Source organism: Rhipicephalus microplus, chromosome 1 (genome assembly GCF_043290135.1).
Source record: "Rhipicephalus microplus isolate Deutch F79 chromosome 1, USDA_Rmic, whole genome shotgun sequence".
In the NCBI taxonomy this organism is placed as follows: domain Eukaryota; kingdom Metazoa; phylum Arthropoda; class Arachnida; order Ixodida; family Ixodidae; genus Rhipicephalus; species Rhipicephalus microplus.
Window position 1 is genome coordinate 285,932,573 of NC_134700.1, and position 23,344 is coordinate 285,955,916.

General features: G+C 41.7%; 1 protein-coding gene across 4 annotated transcripts in view; it reads left to right on the forward strand.

The window, feature by feature from the left end:
• Positions 1–23,344, forward strand: part of Rbcn-3A (rabconnectin-3 alpha) — a 120,705-nt gene that overhangs the window by 82,133 nt on the left and 15,228 nt on the right. For 2 of the 4 annotated variants that reach the window (XM_075896518.1, XM_075896512.1), the window contains exons 38-52: positions 1,822–1,898; positions 2,742–2,898; positions 3,598–3,872; positions 5,384–5,512; positions 8,431–8,645; positions 10,150–10,265; positions 11,166–11,441; positions 11,864–12,054; positions 13,222–13,504; positions 14,858–15,074; positions 15,997–16,120; positions 16,265–16,291; positions 20,792–20,812; positions 21,556–21,678; positions 22,308–22,432. In XM_075896518.1, coding sequence (XP_075752633.1) covers positions 1,822–1,898; positions 2,742–2,898; positions 3,598–3,872; positions 5,384–5,512; positions 8,431–8,645; positions 10,150–10,265; positions 11,166–11,441; positions 11,864–12,054; positions 13,222–13,504; positions 14,858–15,074; positions 15,997–16,120; positions 16,265–16,291; positions 20,792–20,812; positions 21,556–21,678; positions 22,308–22,432 — 2,356 coding nt within the window. The remainder of the gene's footprint in view (positions 1–1,821; positions 1,899–2,741; positions 2,899–3,597; positions 3,873–5,383; positions 5,513–8,430; positions 8,646–10,149; positions 10,266–11,165; positions 11,442–11,863; positions 12,055–13,221; positions 13,505–14,857; positions 15,075–15,996; positions 16,121–16,264; positions 16,292–20,791; positions 20,813–21,555; positions 21,679–22,307; positions 22,433–23,344) is intronic. The other 2 variants (XM_075896499.1, XM_037436266.2) reach the window with 2 other exon arrangements.

The following is a 23,344-nucleotide window of genomic DNA, read 5'->3' on the forward strand; positions in this document are numbered from 1 at the left end:
ATAGCCAGAAGGCAATGCAACGTATCGATACTAACGACCAGCAGCTGAAGCACTCCAGCCTCGTTACTTCTAGTGCAAAAAAAAGAAAAAAGAAAAAAAAACGGCCTCGTGGTCAACAAAAACGTGTGCCTGCAGAAAACACGCCATGCTTCACTGCAACACAGTGGTGACACGCGGGCAGGTTATTGTATGTTTCTCGCAAAGTCAGCGGGTCATGGTTTACCCATGCTTTCTGAATTGTAAAGAAATTAATAAAGGTTAGTTTAGCGGAAATGGCGATGTATTCGAACCTCTGGTTGCCGATTGCTCCAGCAATTTGCACCTTTTCACTGCTGGCGGAGTTCTTGCCAGCAACGCCTACTTCGAAAATAAGTTTGAAAGTGTCAAAGATCATTTTTTCCAACCAAAACAAATCATGAGCTTTGTCGCACTGGCCATTAATAAAGTCGTAATTACAATAGAAGAAATGTGCGAATGGTCGCACCATGACGTTCTGACGAAGCGAGGAGCAGGCGACATACTGCCCGCGTCTCATTACTGTGTTGCAGTGAAGATGCCTTGCTTTCCGCAGGCGCACATTTCAGTCAATCACGAGCCCATTTGTTTTTTGTTTTTGTTTTCGGTGGCAGCAGTGAGGCCCACTGTTCTTCCATGTTCGCGGCAAAATAAAGACCAGGTATTGCTGGAAAACATGACCTTCGGAGCCGCAAGCTAGCCGACACAGCAAACGACCAGCACTGATTACTTTGAATAATTCGAAGTTCCTTGCATCCCACTTCTTGTATGTTCTGTTAATTCGAAAACCCGCTTAATTCGAAGCTTTCTCGCGGCCCCTGTGACTTCGAATTAGCGAGGTTTACTTTGTCCCTATTTGTATTGTGTAAGTGGTCTGTGACAAGAAGAAAAAGTAAAGTGCAACTGTTTCAGTATTGCATGTGCTATTTGACTGGCAAGAAAAAATACATTATGTTTTCCCCTGTGATTCACATATAAATATGGAATATTTTTGTGGGTGCAGCCCATTTTAATGAAGCCAGGAGAAAAAAAATATTAATGCCATTTGTGTTGCATTATGACACGCATACTTAACTTTTAATGCAAATTAGTTTAATCCTTGTGGCTTCATGCTACAAAATGGGTGGTTGTCTTCTTTCCCTTTCTTGGTTAACTTTTATCTACCAATCCAGTGTGTGGCCTTTCATGACTTCGTTTACAGAATAGGCACGGTGGTCAGCCATGTGGTGAACAGCTACTACTATTAACCCCTACTGCCTCTATAATAATCAGCCACAGTACCATTGATAGATGGCTGATGGGCCAAGTGTTTATCAAGCGGGGTAGGGCTTTGAGATTTTCAGAAGCTGTGTCTTTACTTGCTCTTATGCACTTGTATTTATAAGTGGTCACTTATGTCACAACTCATGCTCACTTATACAAACACCAGTTCATATTCATAGTCACTGCTATTGGCACTAGCACTCATTCTTTTTTGTAGTAACTTGCATCCACCTATTGCTGTACTCATTCATGTACACTCTCAAGCTCACTGGAACTCATTTCCGTTCATACTCACATTCGCTCATGCCCGTCGTTACTTATTAGTGCCCCCTCTTCATGGCTGTAAATGGAGCACATAGCAAATATGAATGGTTGTGCTTTGTTTGTGAGTATTTTAACCTTTGCTGAGTTGTCACTGACAGTGCACGAAGCAGAAACGGGAAGCTATGCTGTACATTGCTCATGTAATACCTTACTAACGATTTCGTGTTTGTCTTCAAATGCCTACTTACAAATCTTTTTTTTTTCTACCTTGTATTTCAGAAGAAACACTAGCCCAAAATAGGGTAGAGACCCTAGACATCATGGCACAGCAACTGAAATTCATGGCATGCCTTAAGGTGAGCTATTTAACCCCGTGCAAATATTACCAGCTATTGAGATTGCATTTTGTGCCTTCACTTATTAATAGCCTACTCACATTATTTGCTTGTTTTCATGGTTGCATGTTAATCTTTTCAGTCATAGCATCCCTGCGTGGAATTCCAAGGTGTTTTAATTCAAAAGGATGGTGAATTGTGCTTAGCTGAACAGGTTTATATTGCATAACATGGAAGTGTTCAGGTAGTAAATTGGAAACAGGATAAACACTTTTTAGTCAGTGTATCACTCATCACTGTATTTTTGTGTGAAATTGAAGTTGTGTGATTGCGCTCATTCCTGTCATGTATTTCTTCGCTCCTTCCATCGCATAGCTCATACAAGTTGTAATAGCAGTGTAAATATTTGTGGGTAGTTCCTATCATTGAGCATTTATGCAGCAAAACACAGCAGAGCGCCTTTCAATTATGCATAATTTCATGCAACGTGTTTCATGCATCAAATTTTTCACTATTGTTTAGTACACTCAATGGCTAGAGAACTTGCTGAGAGCTCTGTTAACACGTACCATGTGCACTGTGCAAACGTAAATAGAGGTAGGGGGCAAAACGACAGTGGTAGATGAGAGCAAATAGGAGTGCATATCAAACAGAGCTTATTGACTGTTACATGAAGAGTGCTCGTTCATCTTTTATTTTTTTGGTGTGTGTCTGTTTTTGTGCAGTGCATGATGTTTCGATGCTTTTATATTGCTATAATAGGCTTTTATATTGCTATAATGTGCACTTCTCAAAGTGAATGCATGGCACCCCTTTCTGAACAGTATGCTGTTTTTGGTACCCATCATCTGCGGTCATTTTCAGATCATGATGGAGGAACTGAGCACCCTGGCTACAGGCTTCGAGGTGGACGGTGGACAGCTGAGGCATCAGCTCTATGTCTGGCTCGAACGTTGCGTGGCAGCACTCAAGGAATTGTGCCAGTATGGCGCTGCTATGCAGGCTGCTGGCAGTTCCTCAGGTGTGGCAGTTCATTCCTAACTGTAGTGTCCACTTTTCTTGGATCTCTCAGGATGCTTTACATAACTTGTGATTGCCTTGTGTAATTGTAACTGGCAAATTGAGAATTCTTGTTGTAACATTTAATGATTTAGTATTCATGTCCACACTTGCAAAATAGCGCTTCTCATTTACTATATTTGTTATTTATTGTTCATGTATGTACTGTTTGGACAAAGTCACCTGCCTATGCATTAATGTGGACATTGAAAGAACATCTACCAGCTTGACTCAAATGTTCTGTGATATTCTACACTAACTCTGCATAAATAAAGATGCCCAGTCTGAAGCGATAGTTCGTTGATTGAATCATTAGCAAAGATGCTTTATTATTCATGATAGTACAGTAATAGGTAGTAATTATTATTCACTTATGATCAACATATTAGGAAAGGCAGCTACACTGACCTACCTATACCTGCTTTTTAAAGGGGGTCTTGTAATTGTTTATTTTATAAAACCTAACTTGACAATGTTTTCCAGCTGTAGGTCATGTAGGTCTAGAGCTATCATAAAAAAGGGTAATCCACGACCACATTATCAGGGTAGGTGAAAGGCTAGAGAAACAAGGAATGGTGAATACAAATACAAGGTGATCTCAGTGTTCACTTCCTCCTCGCATGATACAGTAATCATTATTGGTTGTTTTTCTCGTTTGCAGTATCTGACACGTCCATCCTGCCCGAAGAGGAAGCTGGCGGAAGAGAAAGGGCCAACACTGCTGATGGGACCCAACCAGGGGCACCATCTCTGCATGCCATCTTGGTCGCAGACAAGCAGGATTTTGAGGCCAAGCTGGTGCGCGCTGCGCGTCGCAAGCTGTGGCTCAAGGCCAACGAAGCATTGCTCCGCACTCTACTGTCCTACACTGGCCTTCACGGAGCCCACGGTGGAGGCCTGGCCGCAGTGCGCATGGAGCTCAACCTGCTATTGCAGGTGAGGACGGAGAGTAATGTATGGAGGCTCACTGGCTGCACTTTGCACAGTGAAACAGCAGGTAACAGAGCAAGAGAAACTCTTATTGAAGCAACATGGAAAACAGGCAGTGCTTTGTCATTTGGCATGACTTCATAGGACGGCTCTCAAGATTTTAAACAAGAAGAGGTGAAATAAAGAAGTGAGCCATTTGTGTGCCGGTTGGCCTGCTCGAGGTAAACTCTTTACATTTCATAAAGTGCGTGATCCATTTGCGGCTCCCCTTAAAATTGTTTCTGGAGAAGCCTCGGCACCTGGCAAGTTCACTAGTTTTAAACACCTCAGTGGTCACAGTCAAATTGTCCACTCAAACATGCCTCGCAAAGTAGGCAAACTCATTTTCAAGGTCAGAAAATTTTCCTCTTTGTGGTCTGTGACAGTCTTTGCATGATGACTTGCTGTTGAAAATTGATATTTTCAGTTTTCGTCAGTTGCGAACACGTTTTTGGCATGCCGAAATGATAGACTGCCTACCCATTCTCTTCCATGTGTGGAATAACATATTTAAAGCTTTTATCATGGCGGACCTGACCAATCTTCATGGCCAGTATATTCATTGGGCTCAGGCAAAATGCTGAGGCCAAATCATGGAGGGTGAAACTCAACTAGGGAAGCAACAACAATGAAGTTGAAAGAACACTTTCTTCTGAATTTCTGCGACACACACCACGAAAAAATGTGCTACCACGGTTGCCAGCAAAAAGATAAACGTTATCGCTCAGTGACAATGACAATTGGACTGCGGTGGGGGGCTAGTTTGTTTGTTCTTTATACCAATTAGGATGCCGCTTTACGACATATATAAAAAAAGGTGGATGTTAGAATTGGGTATGTTATATGACATAAGATAACAATATAACTGAAGTTTTATATTCAACTTCTTTCTATGTTTGCTCATTTCCATTAAGGGTGTAATGTACAAATCTTGTATACGTCGGTGCTTGTTAGACTGTCAGAGGAACGTAATCGAGAGCCCCTTGAGATAACAAAGGGCTCTAGATTATCACTCATCTCGTAAAAGTTGTCATCCAAGCGTGGGACATTAAACTCTGTCAATTAGTGGTTCAAGATGAGTAAATATTGGCTTCATTTCCAATAAAGGCCACTTGGTAGGTGCTAATACAATTCTATAATAATCATTCAGAACGTTCACTGCAGCATGGGTCACCAGTGAGCCATCACCTGTGCTCCTCATATGCAGCCGCTGTTTCACGAGTTTCACTTCATTGCTCTTGAGTGCGGAGACACGATTCTTGTTGAAAGAGGGTGTAAATATCCAAAAGAACACTTATCTGGTGGCTGATTGCGTGCACAGGGGCATGACCTACTGTTGGGTTTCGGCAAACCCTGGAATATGTGCTAAACAGCTTACCGGCGGATCACTCTGTACGTGAAACGAGAATCCAAAAAAGTGCACCAGAACAAACTTGTTAAGCTCACAAAATATGTGCGTCGTCTGACTGTTCTCACAGGAGTTGCAGCAAGATCGTTCCCAACAGCAGTTGCTGTCTCCACTTCCTTTCCCGACAACACTACCACTCTTGGCTGCCAGTGTGGCCTGCCAAAAAACAGTGGTTGCCGATCCAGTGCGTCTTCTGCAGGTAAGCTGTTCATGATCACTTGCCAGTAGTCATGTTCATACTTGTGTATTCTAAATCTCACTATCACTGACTTATTGATGCTCATGTTAACCAGCGCTCACTCTTGTTCAAAACCAAGTCCAATCACACTTTTCACCACACTCTCATTCGCACCGTATCCCACGCCCATTGAATTAATGTGAAGTAAATGAGTCTCTATACTAACAAGGAAGCGGGTATGGCTGCTTGTAGTCCATGCATGGTATTAAGATATTTTGCTTGTGTCAGAGCACAGCAGCTCTTTAGAATATAAGACACCATGGTAGCGAATAAAGAAAAGCACACAGCGCTCTGTATGAAACACTAATGCCAATTTGTTGAAGGGCCACTCACCAGGTCTGACAATTTTGAGCTGACAAGCGCAATGCGTAGACGAGGCGTTCATGACCATGTTTGCCAAAATTTGCTACGCTACGTGCAGCCGAAATGGGTCAAATTTCAAGATGAACGCTGCTCCCCCTCTTCTCTTCCGGCGTGCGCCTAGAGAATGAGAGCATGGCGTGTGCATATGAATGGCCCTACATACACGGCAATGCACTGACGTTGGTCCTCTACGTAGATGACTCTGCTCTGACATTGCAGACAGTGGCATGTGATATGGCGAAAATTAGTTAACACAGCATGCATAGTTTATGTAACTTGTTGCTTGAAAAGATCAATAAAACTCTAGATAAATAATGAGACACAATAAGGGAATGTGAGTGTCTTTTTTCCATTTTTCTCCCGCGAATCGCAACGAGATGCGGGGCTAATGTGTCGGCGTTTCGCATGCGTCCGTGTTCCCACGGTCAGAGCATGGAGCAGACGACCGCCGTGGAACTTTCCTACGCGTTCGCGCACTCATTGTGCTCATCTATTCTACCGTGTCTAAGCCACCGTTTCCGAACGATCCCGCAGAAACAGGCAGAAGACCACAAAATAGTGCTGGTCAACAAAGCAATGCCGCTAGCGTGCTCAAGGGTTGGATTTGTTTGGGCACGTCATGTGCACGTCACTTCTTGGTCGGATGCCGGAGAGGGTGGGGAAGAGATTTGGCTTGCGAAGGCTACGGAAACGAGCAGCAAGGGCTTCGAGCTCGGCTCCTCTTATCCTCATTTCGCGGCGCTTCAAAACACCTGTTTTCTCCTCTCATGATGAACCGCTTCAAAAAATTTTTGTAGCAAAATGTTCCTCATTGGACACCTAACAACTTCCACTATCTAACTAAAATTTGGCATGGGGCCTGGTGAGTGGCCCTTTAAAGGGGTTGTGAAAAAAAAAAAAACTGCCTAGTTTTTGTTTTCACTGCTTCTATAAGCATCGGACATGCCAATTCCTAAATACTTCAATGCAACATTCAGTGCATAATTAATATTGCCCGTCTAAATCTTGCACTTTTTAAACAACAAAGCGGCACGTCGGCCGTCATTGGCACTAACCAGTGCCAATCTTAAGGCATTTGAAATTGTAAACATATTTATTGTTAATCCTCATTTGCTCCAAAAGAATAGATGTATATAAAATCTAGGAAGTGAAAGCATGATACAGCAATTTTTGAGCTCATGGTCCCGCTCAATACCCAAGAGCCAACTTGTCAAGAACATGCTGCCCTGCCCTCTCTCCTCCTTGTGGGTGCAGTGGACTGCACCTCTTGCAGCATTCCCATGTAAAGACACGCAGCTCTTGAAGCCACCACCTTTGCACATTCCTGATGTGCCCTTTGACTGCGGCGCGAAATGCATTTTTTGAAAAGGAGGGGAGCAGAAGAGAAGAAAGTGAAGCGCCGACACTTGCTCAGGACACTCTCTCTTCTTCACTCTCTTCTCTCCTGTTCCCCTCCTTTTCAGGAAATGTATTTTGCGCCATAGTCAAATGTACATCGGCAAGGTAAGCATCAGCTCGCCTAAAAGTAAGTCCTTTTGGAAAGCCTTTGAGCAGCTAGCAGCTGCCAGCATGATGTCATGTGAATAAGCGGTATGGTGGCAACTTCCGCAACGCCTGGAGTGCAGGCGTAGCCTCTGCAATTGGTTCAGCCAGGAGGCTGTCTGTGGAAAAGGGGGTGATGTTCTAGGCATGTAGTTAAAGAAGGGGTTGTTGGGACAAATGACGCTTTAGCTTGGCAACGTCTGTCATTTAGGAATTACACAGTTTGTGTGCGTGACATCATTACAGCAATACAGTCGGAACAGTATGATGCTCCAAGCCATGGGCAACTACCGCAAAAAACCGGAATATAGGTCGATTTTTTTTTTCAAGAAATGCGATGAAAAGTCGCTTTTCGTCTTATATACTGGTCATTGGCAGAAAAAAATGTGGAAGTCTCGCAACAATGGGCAGCACAAGTGAAAAGGCTCCATTGCCATCGTGAGCATCAGCAGAGGTGTTATTGGGCAAGGTAAGGCAAGGCCTACAGTGTTCTAGCAATGCCATTTTGCCTTGGTTACCTGCTGTCAGTCTACTGTTTTCTTTTTTTTTTTTTCAGAAATGAATGACATGACATTTGAGGGAACAAAATGTTGGGACATCAAAATGTGCTTTTATAGCTATATAAATTGATCTGAACGAATCCGAACGATTAAACCAATTTAGGTAGATTATTGAGTGGAATGCCAGGATTAAAAATAAACACTTCATTAAATATCTTCGGAAAACCTCCTACAACCCCTTAAATGTGGTGCAGCACAAAGCAGATCTCCTCGTCCTACTTTACACTACAACACCTACACAAAAAATGAGAAACAAACTACCCCAAGTCACTTCTCTGCCATTAGAGATTTCCAAGGCAATTGCTTGACTATGCTTGTGGTGTTGTACAGAGGCTTGCATTTGTGTGGCCCTGAATGAAAGACTGGTGTCCCTGCTGTGCATCTTGGTGATACAACACCTTTATTTTTATACAGCTAATGGCACATGACATTTTGCTGACGGTGATAGACCTGGAAGAGCCCCCTGGTGAAGCCACAAGTGCCAGCACCTTCTCTCGGGTGTCAGTTTTGTGGGACTTGGGCACTTCCCTGTCCGCCTGCATCTACCAGGCATTGTGTGACAGCGACAGCTTTGGTCTGAAGGGCCAACAGGGTTCCAACAGGGGACTTGACGTCGAAGACTGTCTCAGGTGCGTGACTTGACTGATAATCACAAAATATTTTTGCTGTTGATTGAGAAATCATGTTATTTCAAACTGCAGAATGCATACGAATGCATGTGCAGTTTAAACTTAATCTCATGAATTGATGATCGCGTTCGAATCCTTCGTCCCTCAGCTTCCAGAATTACTGAATTGATTTCCAGACAGGTTGCGAATTTTACTTGTGTGCATGAATTACCATCGCTTTATGCACTCTGACTGCAGGTCCAGGAATTGCACAAATTACGTGGTGTATGCAATGATAGATTTCAAGACTGGCTACTGCATAGGTCTCTGGCACTCAGGCACCCAATGTGCAGATGTTAAATGCGATGAATCCATTTAAACAAAATGCAAAGCAAATTTAGCTGTCGAAGTAAATAAATGAAGTGCTAATGGAGATAAAACAACATTGTGTCGCTTTTATTTCAACTGCTCACGAAACCCTAGAATGTAAGTTTGTGCAAATACTAAATTTTAGGCCCAAAGCAAGTTTGAGGCAAATACAGTCTAACCCTTTTATAAAAGACACTGATATGAAAGAAAAATTGGTATAAGAGACACCAGTGTGCCTACAGAAAAATACGTGTTGATGAGAAAATGCATATGTGGTACCATGCTTATAAGAGATATCTCATATAAAAGACACCAATTGCTGCCCAGAGCATGCCTCTTATAAAGGGGTTCAGCTGTAGAATAATTTCGAATTGAATAGTTCTAATGGTATACATCACATGTTATAAATACATATGGGCATATTTCTTATGACCCAGCTAACCTGCACAATATTTTTCTTTATTGGAACAAGGTATGTGCGAATGTCGCTTTTTCTTTTGTTGTTCTAAGTGAAATGGAAGCAACTTTTAATAGTAGCAGGATTACAGTTTCACTGTGTGCAAGTTATAGCTAGTAAAACATGTTTTAAAATCTACTATGCCCGAAGCATATGAGACCATATAAGAAGCTTTTAAACTTGAAAAATAAGCAATGTGGGGTAATACATTCATTCAGCCTTGCAGTGGGGCTTCGCGGAAGTGCTGATTTTTTAAGAGATATTTTCACGACATGGCATTTTTTTATGCTGCAGTGAAGCCACCTTTACAGGGGGGCTACATGAGATTTATTATTTGTTTATTCGTTCATTTCGACTACTTCGAAGTTTTCAATAATATAAATTTGTATCGAAGCGAGTTCGAACACTGTGATACTCGTTTAAGTATTCAAAGTGCCAGAACGTTTGCTCATGCCTGATAAAAAGTCTTTCACGGAACCCAGTTGACAACACATGCACTAGGGGTGCATAGTTGTGCCATACAGAGCAGCAGCAACTGTAGGGTGAAGTAGAGCAGATCTGGGAAATGGGGAATTTATTTCGTAAGCTGCACTGCTCATGGGCGGAATGGGAATTTTCGTGGATATTAAATGAGAATTTCTAACTGGCGAATTCCTATTTTTAAGTTTGTTTGTATGTGCGTGTGTTTACATGACGCAGCCTTAGTGTGGTGTACCAGAACAGCCACCTCCTAGCTGGCCATGCCACCAGACGACCTCGTTTGGGCAGCACTGAGGAGCCCCTCTCACCTGCCACACAGCCCAGCAAGTGGCCAGGTAAGCACATGCATACCATTTCTTGATAATCGGGGACATCTCACACTCGAGGAACAACAGGACGGAATACACTCACTTATGCACTGAGCACAAGAGCATACTCTATGCAGCAGCCAGCCGGCCTGCAAAATCACAAATAATGCCACTAACACAACAAGTATTATGTTTGAATGCCAATATAACACACACCAGGTAACACTAATGCGGCATTGCCATTGTTCAATTTGTGGGACTTTGTAGGGACGCCCCTCAAAATGGATCCCTGGACCTCCCCACAAAAGTCAACTGTCAATGAGCAGGACTTGCTCCTCATGACCTTGCATAACATCGTTGCCAGGTGGCACCACTGTGGAAATGCAGCACCATTTTTTTGCATGGCTACTTCTACACTAACATCTATTTTGTCCCGTGGCGCAACCAGCCTGCAGGGCAAGCAGACACCATGCTGCGTAAACAACTTATAGGATGTGCGAACTACCCCACAATTTTTAGCATACTGTGCACCTTGGTGATGATTCATTGTCTCCAACAACTTTGATGTCTAAGTATTTGTAGCATGCTTCATAAATGTTTGCTGTTATTAACAAAAGTAGTACAAATAAATTTTTGTCCAAAGATGTTAATATGGTGCACTGTTTGCTGCAATTTGTCTTGTATTTAGCGAATATAAAAGAATAAATATGTTTTATGTGCTGTTTATAAATGAGAAATTGCTCAGTGCAACGAAATTGATATTAGCACATGTTTACTTGGTAAATAAGCTAGCTGACTAGAGAAAGCATCATTTGGTAGGTCACTGTAAGCTAATGCACTCTAAAACAAAGTACCCAAGTAATGGAAAATGTTCCTTTGTGTTCTATCTCGAAAATTTGGGACTCATGTTTTCGTTCGGTGAAACAGGTGTGCAGTCTCTGCGTGCATTGATGGCTCGTGACAAAGATGAAGACGGGCCCCGGCTGCATACCTTGCTGTGCGAGTCCTTCGTGGCTGTCTACATGAGCCAGTTGATCCACGCCCTGGCCTCGTGCGATTGCCACGTGCTGTACCGGTTGGTAGGCCAGCGCTTCACCCAGCGCACCTGGTCAATGCTGTTCGGTGGGGGAGCCAAGAAGCTGCTACGTGTGTCTGCGGGTGGCTCCAGTGGAGCTGTCACGCCATCAGCAGCGGCTCCTGAAAGTGAGTCGGAGCCCTGTCCATTTATATAACCCTTTCAAACGGAAAAACCATCAGACAAGATGTTGCTAACTGTTCTGCTAACTGGCTTTGCTGTACTTGGCCTGACATCACCATGACACATTAATAAACTTGTTCATGATTCTAGCCGATGGTGAAGCCTTGTTAGAGATACTGTGTTTATCATATATAAAATAACTTGCAAGGGCATTTCAGCTCAGCTTTAGAATTGACATTTTTGTTTGATGTTGTCAGGTCACCAGTGTGACCTCTTGTTTCATGACTAGTTTCATACTTTAGCAGATTACAACCTTGGCACCTGCAGTGCTTAAAATAGTTTAAATGGCATCTCTTTGACTGCATCTATAACCTGACAGAAAAAAAAAAAGCAACTTTTTTAATGTTTTATGCAATCTTTTTTTCAGAGGAGGCAACAGCCACTGTTGAGACTGGCATTTTTGATGCCATCACCCGTCAGCGTGTCAAGTGGAACATGAAAATTCTGCCTCAACTGAAAAGCGAAGCTCCACAGGCAAATGTCCGTGAAGACCGTCCTACATACAGGGAAATCTTCGTTCCTCCAATCATGTCAATGATGTCCTGCTTTATGTCCAAGGTATGTTGAAGCAGTCTCATTTACCCACCTGAAGCTTTCTACCATGCCAGATTGAAGGCTTAAAAAAAAAATTGGGGTACTTGTAAGCTTCGCCTTGAATAGTTGAATGCGATAGCAATATCCTGTCCCTGGTGCGTTCTTCAACTATTTAGTGCACGCTTTTTTTTGTTTGAATATGTTACTAGAGAAGTTTAAATTGCGGATTTCTACAATAAAATTGGTAAAGTTGAAAGTGGCTTGTTTCAGTGAAGGTTTCGCATATGGCTGCGTTCTGTGTAATGGGTGACGAGCAATTATGCGTGTGAGATGTCTTCCAACTTGATATGCACCCATTAAGTGGTCTTTAGGGAACATGTGCAGTAACGCTTGTCCCTTTTGTAGTGGATGGCTACCTTTAAATGATATGATAATGACATGTTCTCACAACCAATGGCTATGTGCACTTGTACCATGCAATATTACTGCAATATTGCATGTTATATTGAGAAACCTGTGTACAGGACACGTGTGTTTGTAAAACATGAAAGTTATTTTCACTGTGTTTCCAAGCAGACATGTGGCGTTGTGGTAGAACACCTGCTCGCCACGCAAACGGCCTCGCTTCGATCTTCACCTGCATCAAGGAATGTTTATTACTTATTTTATTTGCATCTTTCTCTATTTTTTGGTCACAGACGAGGTGCTGATTTTTCGCTCACAACCAACACCAACACTGACACTGATGCCGGAATTTCTGCAAAACAAGCTTTTTAACGCTGTCCCCATGAAAGTGTGTGAGAGAGGAGAATTTAATTAGTCGATTTTGACCCGTGGCATGCTGCAGCCTCTTTGGAATCGTTAGAAGCCAAAAAATTGCAAAATTGATCAAGATTTTCTAATCCTTCACTGGGGGTTTCGGTGGGTTTACAGAATTGGGATTCCACTTGAGCATTCATTTAGAATTCAAGATGTGTGAACATCAACTATTTCAGGTCTCGCATACTTCAAAAGCACATATGCAACCATGAAATGCGAACACTGATAATACACATGCAGCCATGAGAGTTAGCTGCCAGCCTTCATTTGTAAAAAATTACAATTTGTTGCTTTTGCGCTCATTGCTTCACTATTGCAGTGAAACCGTGGTATATTTTTTTTAACTTAATAAAGCTGCTTCCTTTCACCCAGCCTACCCTCCCGGATCAGATGGTGGCGATTGACTACGACTCAGCAGCATCACTCTCCAGCGACGAAGAGGATGCTGCAGGAGGCCATGATGAAGAGATGGATGAGGATGACGTGTTCAAGGACGCAGGCACGACTGATCAGCAGCGACAACCCTCCCAGGGGTCACGCCTGGAGCAACTGGATCCTGGTTCATACGCGTGGGCTCTCATGCGGTTCGCGGTTGTGAAAATGGTCAACCACAATTTACGAGACTTCCTCACTGTGGCTGGCATCGAGCTGCAAGGTAGCAACCACTTCCAGCTTCTCACCCATAGCGCACATGTGCCAATAAAAGCAATGTACACCTTAGACAGTGCAAAATGACCAGCTTGCATAACATATGCTCCAAGTTTGCTCCTTTTCTGGTAGGCATTGACACCACATGACACAACGGTAGCATGAATCTGAATACTATGGCAGTGATGTTTCAAGTGCGTCACTTGCTATTTGGCAGTGCACTAATGTTAGTCTTTATGTCTATTGTTTGTGGTAAATTTATGCTTGGGCTTCATTTCAAAATATAATTATTCTTCACACTAATGAAGTTTTCAGATGATGCAGTTGTGGTATTCACTCTTCAATGAGTCTGTAGCATCCGTACATTTACTGCTAGAGCACATCTGTCTGTGTATGATACTGTTGCTAATTTAGCGAGTACAGGTAATATCATGAAACATTCCAGTTTTCACCTGCTGATTAACATTTGTAAGAAAAAAAAATAACAGTAAATGCTTAACAAAGTGTTGATTTTTTCAAACTGCCAGAAAACAAGAAAAGAGAACAGTGTAGCGCTATGGACCAATGGTGCTTTAGTACCATATGTGCAATCTTACACTTATGTTTTAGAACCCTCATGCAGCACTAAATATTTCTTGGAGCCCTATCAGCAATATGTCTAATAGAATTGGCTAGCCTCTATCTTAGTGCGCATCATTGTTAGCACACAAAATAAGCAGCAAAATGTGTTCATGACATGTGTTCATGTGTTCATGGCATGTCTCAGAAACGAAAACACTGTGCACAAGTCACACTATGTGTCTATACCTCTTTGCCACCTGTGTTCACATATGTGTACATGGCCTTTATTGCAAATTACTCAGCAGCAAAGTGTTTGGTGTCATTAAAAACCTGCGCCTTTATCGCCAGTGTCCTTTAACCATAATGCCTAGAGTGAGCCATACAACTCGGCATTGGCAGCTGGTGTACAAACAAAACAAAATGTGGTAGAGGCAGATCACACTGCTCGTGGCTGTATAGGTCTAATTTAGTAAATTTTTTCAATTAATGTTGTTTTGCATACAAAATATTTTGAGGAAAATTTATGCTATTGGTCAATGGGAATTATTAAAAAAATAAATATAGCTCTAAAAACATAGTTCCTAATTTATGAGTGGTGGTTTTGCCATATTTGCAACTAAATTCTTCATTTTGAGGCCACCTTGTACCCCTTTAAAAAATGAAATTTTGGGCACTGTTTTTTTTAATACTTTTGGAAAAACGTAAAATAAATTTTTTCAGGACAAGCCTATTTTTCTAGCCTACATCTTTGTTCAGTAGTGAAGATGATAATGCTGATGTGTGTGTTGTGTTGCGGCAGAGCTCCCGGTGACGAGCCCTCTTCTGCATGCGTCCCTGCGTGCCATTGACCACTGGCTGCGGCACCTGCGCGAGTCACTGGAGGCCCATGGCGGTGCGCCCCCCGGCTTGCTGCCCAACTCGCATGTCGAGGCTGCTGGCCAGGGTGCTGCACCTGTGCAGGGGCCCCCCATCCTCAAATACAAGGTGCTCCTGGAGGTGGACAACACGCCTTTCAGGTGGGCTGCCGCACATCTACATGAAAGCCAGTGTCCTTCAAACGTATGAGTCACAAAGTTCTCCACAGGCTCTATGACCAACCTTTAACAGAAAAGTTCCAAGACAAAGGTCATAAAAAAATAGGAAATTGCAGATACGAAGTAATGACCCTAGTTCCAATCAAAGTAGTCGCCTTGACTGTCCGTACACACTTGCCAATTTGTGTGAAGGTCTTGGAAGCAGGCAGGGAACTCTGACTGTGATGCTTGTATGCTTTACGATTGTCTTGCACTAAACCTCTACCTTCGTGAAACCTTTTGTGCTACTCAAAAACACGACTTCTTGAAGGCACCTTGCCTGCATGTGCTTTCTCAATCATGCTACACATTTCACTAGGAGTTTTCCGGAGCTTAACCCGGAACTTACCTGAGTTTAACACAGAACTTAGTGTTCGCTCTTTGCTCAGCCCCTGTCACCTTAAGTAATGAAACAGTAACCCGAACAATGTGTTGCGAAGTGCAGCCCTACTACCTAACAAGTTTGCATGGAAACATGGCCAAGGTGATGTCAAGTAAGAACACATAGCAGGCAACATAAAAACATTTGTTCTTTTTATTGTTACCAACTCAGGTATACAAAAATTCTCCTGGAACGTTTCTCACAAAGGTGGGGTCACAATTCGAATGGAGTATTGGTCAAAATCGTTGAGGTATGCTAATTGTGACATCACCTCTCTCAGAAAAGAAACAAACCAATTTACGGCTTTATTTCGTGTTGTGTTGCATAAGATTGCAAGCTTCATTAAATAAGCAGTGTGTTTGCATTTGCGATAAACTCTCTTCTATGGTAACTTTATAATCATATTATGGGTTTGTATTGTTAAGATCTAACAATTATAATTATTAAGTTGCCCATTGAGAGTTGTCTGTGGCCACTCTGCAGCCGAAGCAAGCACCCTGCAGCCCACCCAGCTCGCAGGCTGTGGAACTACCTGGTGCGGCAAGAGGGAGTCCAGGACCTGTTCATTCGTTATATCTTCTCTCACAAGGTGGTGCCACTGCCAGATGTGAGTACTTGAAGCGGCAGCCGTGTTTACTGCTGCGCATAGCGGGAAGCATCGGCAGCTTGTTAAGAGTCAGCCTGTCGGCTTGCAATGCGACTTCATTTGGCATGAGGCATCCTATTACATTCATATACTTTTCTTCTACAGACGCAAGGCCAAGCGCAGGCGACAAAAGTAAGTACATTGTGCGCAAGATATGCATTGCGTATGAGCTCTGGAATTGTACGTGGACAAATTTTTTATCTTCCTTTTGTAACAATCTGTTAATTGGAAATTTCAGGTTTCGAAGTAACTAGTGATTTAGACAAATAATTTCGAACCGTCTAGATGAAATAATTTAAATCCCATATTTATAAGGAAAAATTAGCATACTTATTATGACCCAACTAACCTGCAAATATTTTTAAAGATTGCAACAAGGCATGTGCGAACATCACTTCTTTGGTTCACAATGAAGTGACAATGGGTAACTTTGGATAGTGGCGGGATTTGCATTTCAGTAGCATCTGAGTGATAAGCGGTAAAATATACTATGTTTTAAGATTTATGATACTTAGTGTATATAAACCAGCATTACGTACTTTTAAATTTCAAAAATAATTAATCGATGCTGGAGCAGTATGTTCACTTAAGGGCTTTGTGGCAGTACTGATTTTTTTTAAATAAGTGTTTTCACAGCATTGTATTCATAAGCTTTAGTGAAACAACCTTTACAGGAGATTACATTAATTAAGATGAATGTTTACTAGACTTGTGCGAATTTCAAAGGCTTCAAATACTCAAATGAATAGTAGAATATTCAAATTTGCTTTAATTCTAATTTAAAATATTTAAAATTTTGAAGTATTCACAATGAATGAATAGGTGTATATTAATCCGCATGTAACTGCTTGTAAAGGTCGTTTTACTGCAGTGTAGATATGCTAAGCTGTGAAAACATTTATTCAAGGAAAATGCGTTCTGTCTTTCTTCAAATTTAAAGAGGCCCTGCAACACTTTTTAAAGCATGGTCAGAAAACGCTGCTAATTGGTAGTCGAAGCTACCGAGAACACGCGAGCCAAATAGCATAGCGCAGCACACAGCCTGCAATTCACAAAGTTCTCAAAGTCAGCTGAAGATTACGCTCTTCTCTCAGCAAAAGACGCCACAAGCTTAAAAATTGCTTCTCACAATTATTGTATCAGACATGGGCCGATTTGAGCATGGCACGCTCGGTCGTTACTGGGGCCGCCACGGAAGGCCACCACTTGTCCACACGCATGTGCGTAATAGCACTTAGAAGCTGCATATCTGAAAAAAGAAAAAAAATCTGAAAAAAAAAAGATAGAAAGTGGTCAAGGTCATGAGGCGGGTGTGACCTATTTTTTTACCTGTGGCATCTTTTCCTGCTTAGCTTCCAGTGCTTTCGTAGGGATGAGAAGAGGGAATGCAATCGCAGCGTGTGACAAATCTTTGCAATTCCGCTCGTACTGGACGGTTTTTAAAAACTTTTGCCGCAGTGAATTTGTGAGGCAATAAGCTTCTTTAGTGAATTCATTTCATGGCTACTTGAAAAAGTGTTCCAGGGCCCTCTAATGAACATATTAAACTGAAATCAATTGATCATTTTATTAAGCCTAAAAGCTTTTTATTATGGCTGATGTGCTCTAAGTATAATAAATGGTTATATGTTAACCTATTTTACAGGTTATTCCTTGATCTTACCAAAGTCAAATCCTGCTACTACTTAGAGTCGTTTTGACTTCCTTTAAATGGAAAAAAAGGCATTTGCATAGAGGCTCTATTTTAATTTTAAAAAATCATTTTGCAGATTAGTTATATTCAATTTGAAATTCAAATTTATTTGACCAAGATCGCTATTCACTTCGAATTCTTTTCGAACCTAAATTTACTATTCGCACAAGCCTAATATTTACTCAATTCTACACACCCCCTTTTTCTTTCACGATCGCGATAGTGTCACGGGGTCGTGACGCGGATGAAGAGAACAGAATGGGTGTTCAGGTTAAACTGTTTATTGCGCCGAACTTGTGATCATGTTAAAGGAAAGCCAGACTAGAGCAAAACACTGGCACTGATAGCGGTGAACAGAGCATTGGGCCGTCGATCATCTGACAAGTGGCGAAGCACGGCGGCATTTATACATGTGTCGTCGAACATTCCAGCCTTATCACTGGTCTGCGCGCAAGCTCTGGAATAATCTCGAGGGTTCGCCTCTCGCGGGTATCTTAACGGAACAATCTACAATGATCGTGAACCTCTCGAACAATGAGGCGCAGTTTGTGCTAAGCATTCTTGACCCAGGCTTTGTGGACGAAAACTGAATCTAACAAATGTGAAAATAAGAAACGCAAATGGCAATTTAGAAAGTTAGGGGGGTGCTTAAATTCGAGAAATTGAAAAACGACCACACAGCCCAATCCCCTTTTGCGGCAACATATCAACGAGATTGACGCGAGAAATAACATTTTATTTTGAAAACAATTAAAAAAGATCGAATCGGGGTGGTTAGAATTTTGAAAATATGCAGGCTTATTTGTTCATTTTTAATACTTCAAAATTTCAAACACTTTAATTTCATGTATAGACAAATTCAAATACTGTGACATTCGTTTGAATACTTGAAGCACTCGAATATTTGCCCAGGCCTAGCCTTTTTTTTAACGTTACTTGCTTGCCAAAGCTGTTTCCTCGTCAGCAAGAAGAGTGCACAAAGCCATTTAACCATTCATTGCAGCTCACGAGAATATAGATACTAACGAGCACTCACAGAACAGAGGTGCAAATGAGACAAGCAATGCGACAAGCATCATCTAGACACACAGGGTGGGATTCTCCATGGCTAACTGGAACTATCAAAGTCTTACTTATGGAAAGAGACAGGTCTGTGCAGTGTAATGGGCCCTGATAATTTTTCTGAACTATAAAAATTCAGTTTATCTGATTAAAGCTTAGCAGGCACTTAGTTTAAGTTCTGTTTGCAATATCTTGCTAAGAATTTCCTCATTCAGTTAAATCTGAAACCTAAAATGAAATCTAAGACTGTTAATTATTTCAAATATACTGAATAGTGTTCTTTAGACAAAATGGCCTCTTCACTGTTGTTCCTTGAAGACACCTTAGAACAATGATCGAAGTCCCTCATCATTACCATAATTGAAGTCCTTGGATCCAATTTCTTGGAAAACGTTCTTAAAGGGACACTAAAGGCAACTATTAAGTCGACATTGATTGTTGAAAGAGCGGTCTAGAAACCTCGTAGTGTTACTTTTGTGCCAAGGAAGGGCCTATTTTGAAATAAAATCATGTTTTAGTGTTTCTTATTGTGTTAGGCCACTTCAAATTGCCCGCCTCAGAAGCGGACTGATCGTTCTCCGACTCACGTCGCTGTTGCTGTGCACAACGTTGCCCGGCTTTACTGCACTAGTAGCAGCAGACCGAAAGCAACGGGAGCCACAGTAGCAACAACGGCCATTGATCAATTTCCCACCATTGGCTCCAAGACTGCAGACCTTTTTTTTTATTCAACGGCACCCCGCTAGGTGACACCGCCTGTCCAATATAACTACGCGAAAGTTGAATTTTTCAACCACTTGCGCCATTCTCCATAGTAACGTTCGGCAGTTCCTTTTTCCATGAATGACAGAGGAACAAACAGGCAGCATTTTATTGCGTCTCTTGGTGCATGGAAAGTTTTTTATACAATGCAGCTAGATAGATTACTAGTGATTAATTGTAGTCTGATGTCATCAGGATCATTTTAAAAATGTCCAACTGTGGCGCATGTGTTCTTGTGCATTTACCTCAATTTCTCGGTAAGTAGGGCACTGTTTTGATAATATTGTCGTTTTAGATGTTGTCATACACTGAGCTTTCACTCCGACGTAAATTGTTACTTGACTTTAGTGTCCCTTTAAATTCTGCATTGCTCCAACGATTGAGCTTTTAATTTCAGTCCATCACCTTTAAAAATATTATATGTGAGCTGTTTTCATAGTCAAGAGTTTTTTCTGTGCCATGCATCATACAAGAACAAATTCTATTACAAATTTCGTGTACCTTTCAGGTAGATCCTTCATATTACTTTTCATAATACTACAGCACTTTTGTTTCAAGTGCCTCTATGTTAACGGCACTAGCCCAACAAAAACCATTCTTCCCCCAACCCCGAGTGCCTGTATCCGATTTCCCACTGAGTCCCCTCTTAATGCAGTGAGGGGCTTTTATTCTTCAGAGTGTACTGGTTCTATAATAAAAGCAAAAAAATGTGGCACAGTAAATTCTTGGGCTTCTCCCATTAGCTTGCTCAGTAAAAGTCACTCTTCTTCAAGCAAGACTGTCCCTCAAGTGTACAGGTTCTAGTAAATGGCTAATTATTATTATTATTATTATTATTGATAAAAAGGAAAAAAGTGAAGGAAAGTTATCTGTAGCTGTTTAGCATTACGATCGAAATATGAATGGAGATTGGAAGGAAAGGGGAGAGGATGCATAGCAAACAGCAAGATTAACTTTATTGTGCAGAAAGAGTAGAGTGGTGTTGCTTAGGCAACATATGGGATTCTCTGTAGCAGTAATCATCAAGACCATGGATGCTGCTGGACCATCATGTTGACATGGCAAGTTGCTTTATCAGGCCTTTTTTTTTTTTTTTTTTGCTTGTCTCCACACAGGGTCAGACGCAGCCGCCAAAAGTAAGTGCTGCATGTGTGTGACGATCGCAGTGCATTTTGCCTTTAAAAAAGCTTTTGTTGTGATTTGTCTGCTGTTATGTACATGTGCTGTGTGTACTTACTCGTTGGAACGTGAACAGCTGGACCTGTGGCTGTTGCAGAGCTCGTCAAAAAGATGGATGCTTATATGGCAATTGGGATTACTCCATCATTTTTTTTTTCTTTCGAAGGCATTCTGACTTATGTAATAGGGGATATTGATAGAGGGGAGGGGAAACTTTTTGTCCTGTCATTTTGTTTTTGTGCTGGGAGAAGATTTATATCAGTCACTTGTTCTGTATTGATCTAGTCGTATACATCATCGCACTTTCGAGTATTACAAATGGAATAAGATTCAACAACTCTTGTACTGTGCGGTTCTTCGACTACCTGCCATGTGCGTCCGTGATTTTAGCTTTGTCAGTATTAACCAAATTCTAATCTAATACAGATTTAATCATGCTCTACAAAAATATGTCTCACAGAGCAGAAAAGACACAGCACCAGAACCGTTTTCAACAATTCTGATTTTATAACTCACTTCACACCACGAACCAGTTTCATTTTTTTTTTTTTTAAACGAAGATCCATCGCGTCACTTTGTAATTCAGGCTTCTGTGCCTTGTCTTTCAAGCCTGTAGCCAATGATGGTTCGGCAGCCTCTGAAGCTATACTTCACAGCACTGCCTTTGCTGTAGTGTGACAAATTTTGTTTGGTCATGCAGGAAGGACCGACCACTACTCCTGGTGGTGAAGGTGACGATCGTTCCATCGATGGTGGCGTTCTAGATCCCGTCCGTATCATCCACAAAGATCAAGAAAGCATCTCGGCCTTCTGCATCAGTCAGGTGTTCATTGCATCCACGGTTTCTGTGTCCTGCTACTGAGATGAGGTCCAACGTGTTTTTAATGTGAAGCTTTCTCTAGCTTTTTTTTTACTTCCTAGCAAAAAGAAAAAAAAATAAGCCATTTATTACTTTCCACTATTTAAAGAGACTGTCCAATATGTGCAGTCTCTCTTGATAAGCTCTGGATAGGCATATTTTGTATTACAAATCATCATCAGTATATAGAAAAATTTTAGGATGCTCTTTTAGCTCAATATGCCCAGATTTAATTTTATAGATGTCATTGGCATAGCTAGGAGAAAGGAGGTCGAACCTTCTCGATCTTCCTCCAAACACCTCTCAACCCATTTGAAACTTAATGTCAGCATGTGTACATATACATGCACACATACATATGCAAAAATATATATAAAGGAAGGTTGGGCCCACCCCACTCTCCCCCTGAGGAAATTTCCGGCTGTGCCTTTAATACTATATATTTCAACAGATGACAAAGTAACTGATTGCGGGTAGGCTGGTTTGGCCATACTTAATTTATGCAGCATGGTGCAACTAGCCAGAGCATAAGCATAAGTAATGGCTTGGCACTTGAAGGGAACACGTGGTAAAATCGGTTGCTCTTTTTGTAGGTGAACGAGGGAATTTTGTCTTTGGCGACACCGAAAGAGTTGCAAGAGCTGGACATCTCTGCTCTACTAGAGCCAGCACCATGGCTTGATGACGAGGCAGAATTTGACATTCTCACTTTGAACAGGTTGGTTGGAAAAAAATTCCATTCTATATTCTTCTACTAAGGGAATTCGAGCACTCGTCAGTCTCATTCTTCTCACTGAATTTTCAGCGAGAGCCTGAACTGAATGATGCAGCATAATATATGAGGGTTTATTGATTAGCTGCATACTCATATGCTACATAGCTTATCATAACACTTGTAAAACAAGAATTTGACATCTTCTGCAATGCTGGAAATGGCACTGGCTTGGCCTCACCAGGTCATATTTTGCACAGATACACAGATACCCAAGGAAGTCGACAAAATGATCGCCACAACAATGGCCTCATTGGTAACGAGCCATATGTGAGGTCTTTTGCTGGGCTGGGCTTTCGCTCATCGCTTGAATCTCTTAGTCCCTGTTATGACGTATTTTGGAGGAGAAAAGGCAATACTGTATCGCCGTGTACATTTATAAGTGTTGGAGATGTCAACGATAGTATTTCTGTCAGGTGAAACTTCATTTTGCATGATTTATGTGCATTCTTGTGCACTTTCTCAAGAAATGGTTATGACTTTAGTTGTTGATATGCATTCTCTTTCCAACAGTTTCATTAGCTGACCATGCCTAGGTGAAGGCTACACAAGTCACGTGGCCTAATTATCTATATAGCTAGCCTATCTGCACCTCATGGTCAAGCCTCCTTGATCATGGGTTCTTCTCTGCTTTGTCTTGATGTCATTCTCTCGCACTTGTGTCCAGATGCGTGTATAGTTGGTAGATATTTCACATACTAGTAACATTAATGCTCATGTGATTGGGCCCAGTGCATGTGTCTCAATTTATCAGACATATGTAGTTCCGATTAAAGTCTAGTGAAATAGTGGTACAATGCCATAGTATTGGGTGTTTACCACCCATTTTCCTGCACCTTCTGTACTATTTGTTTGCAG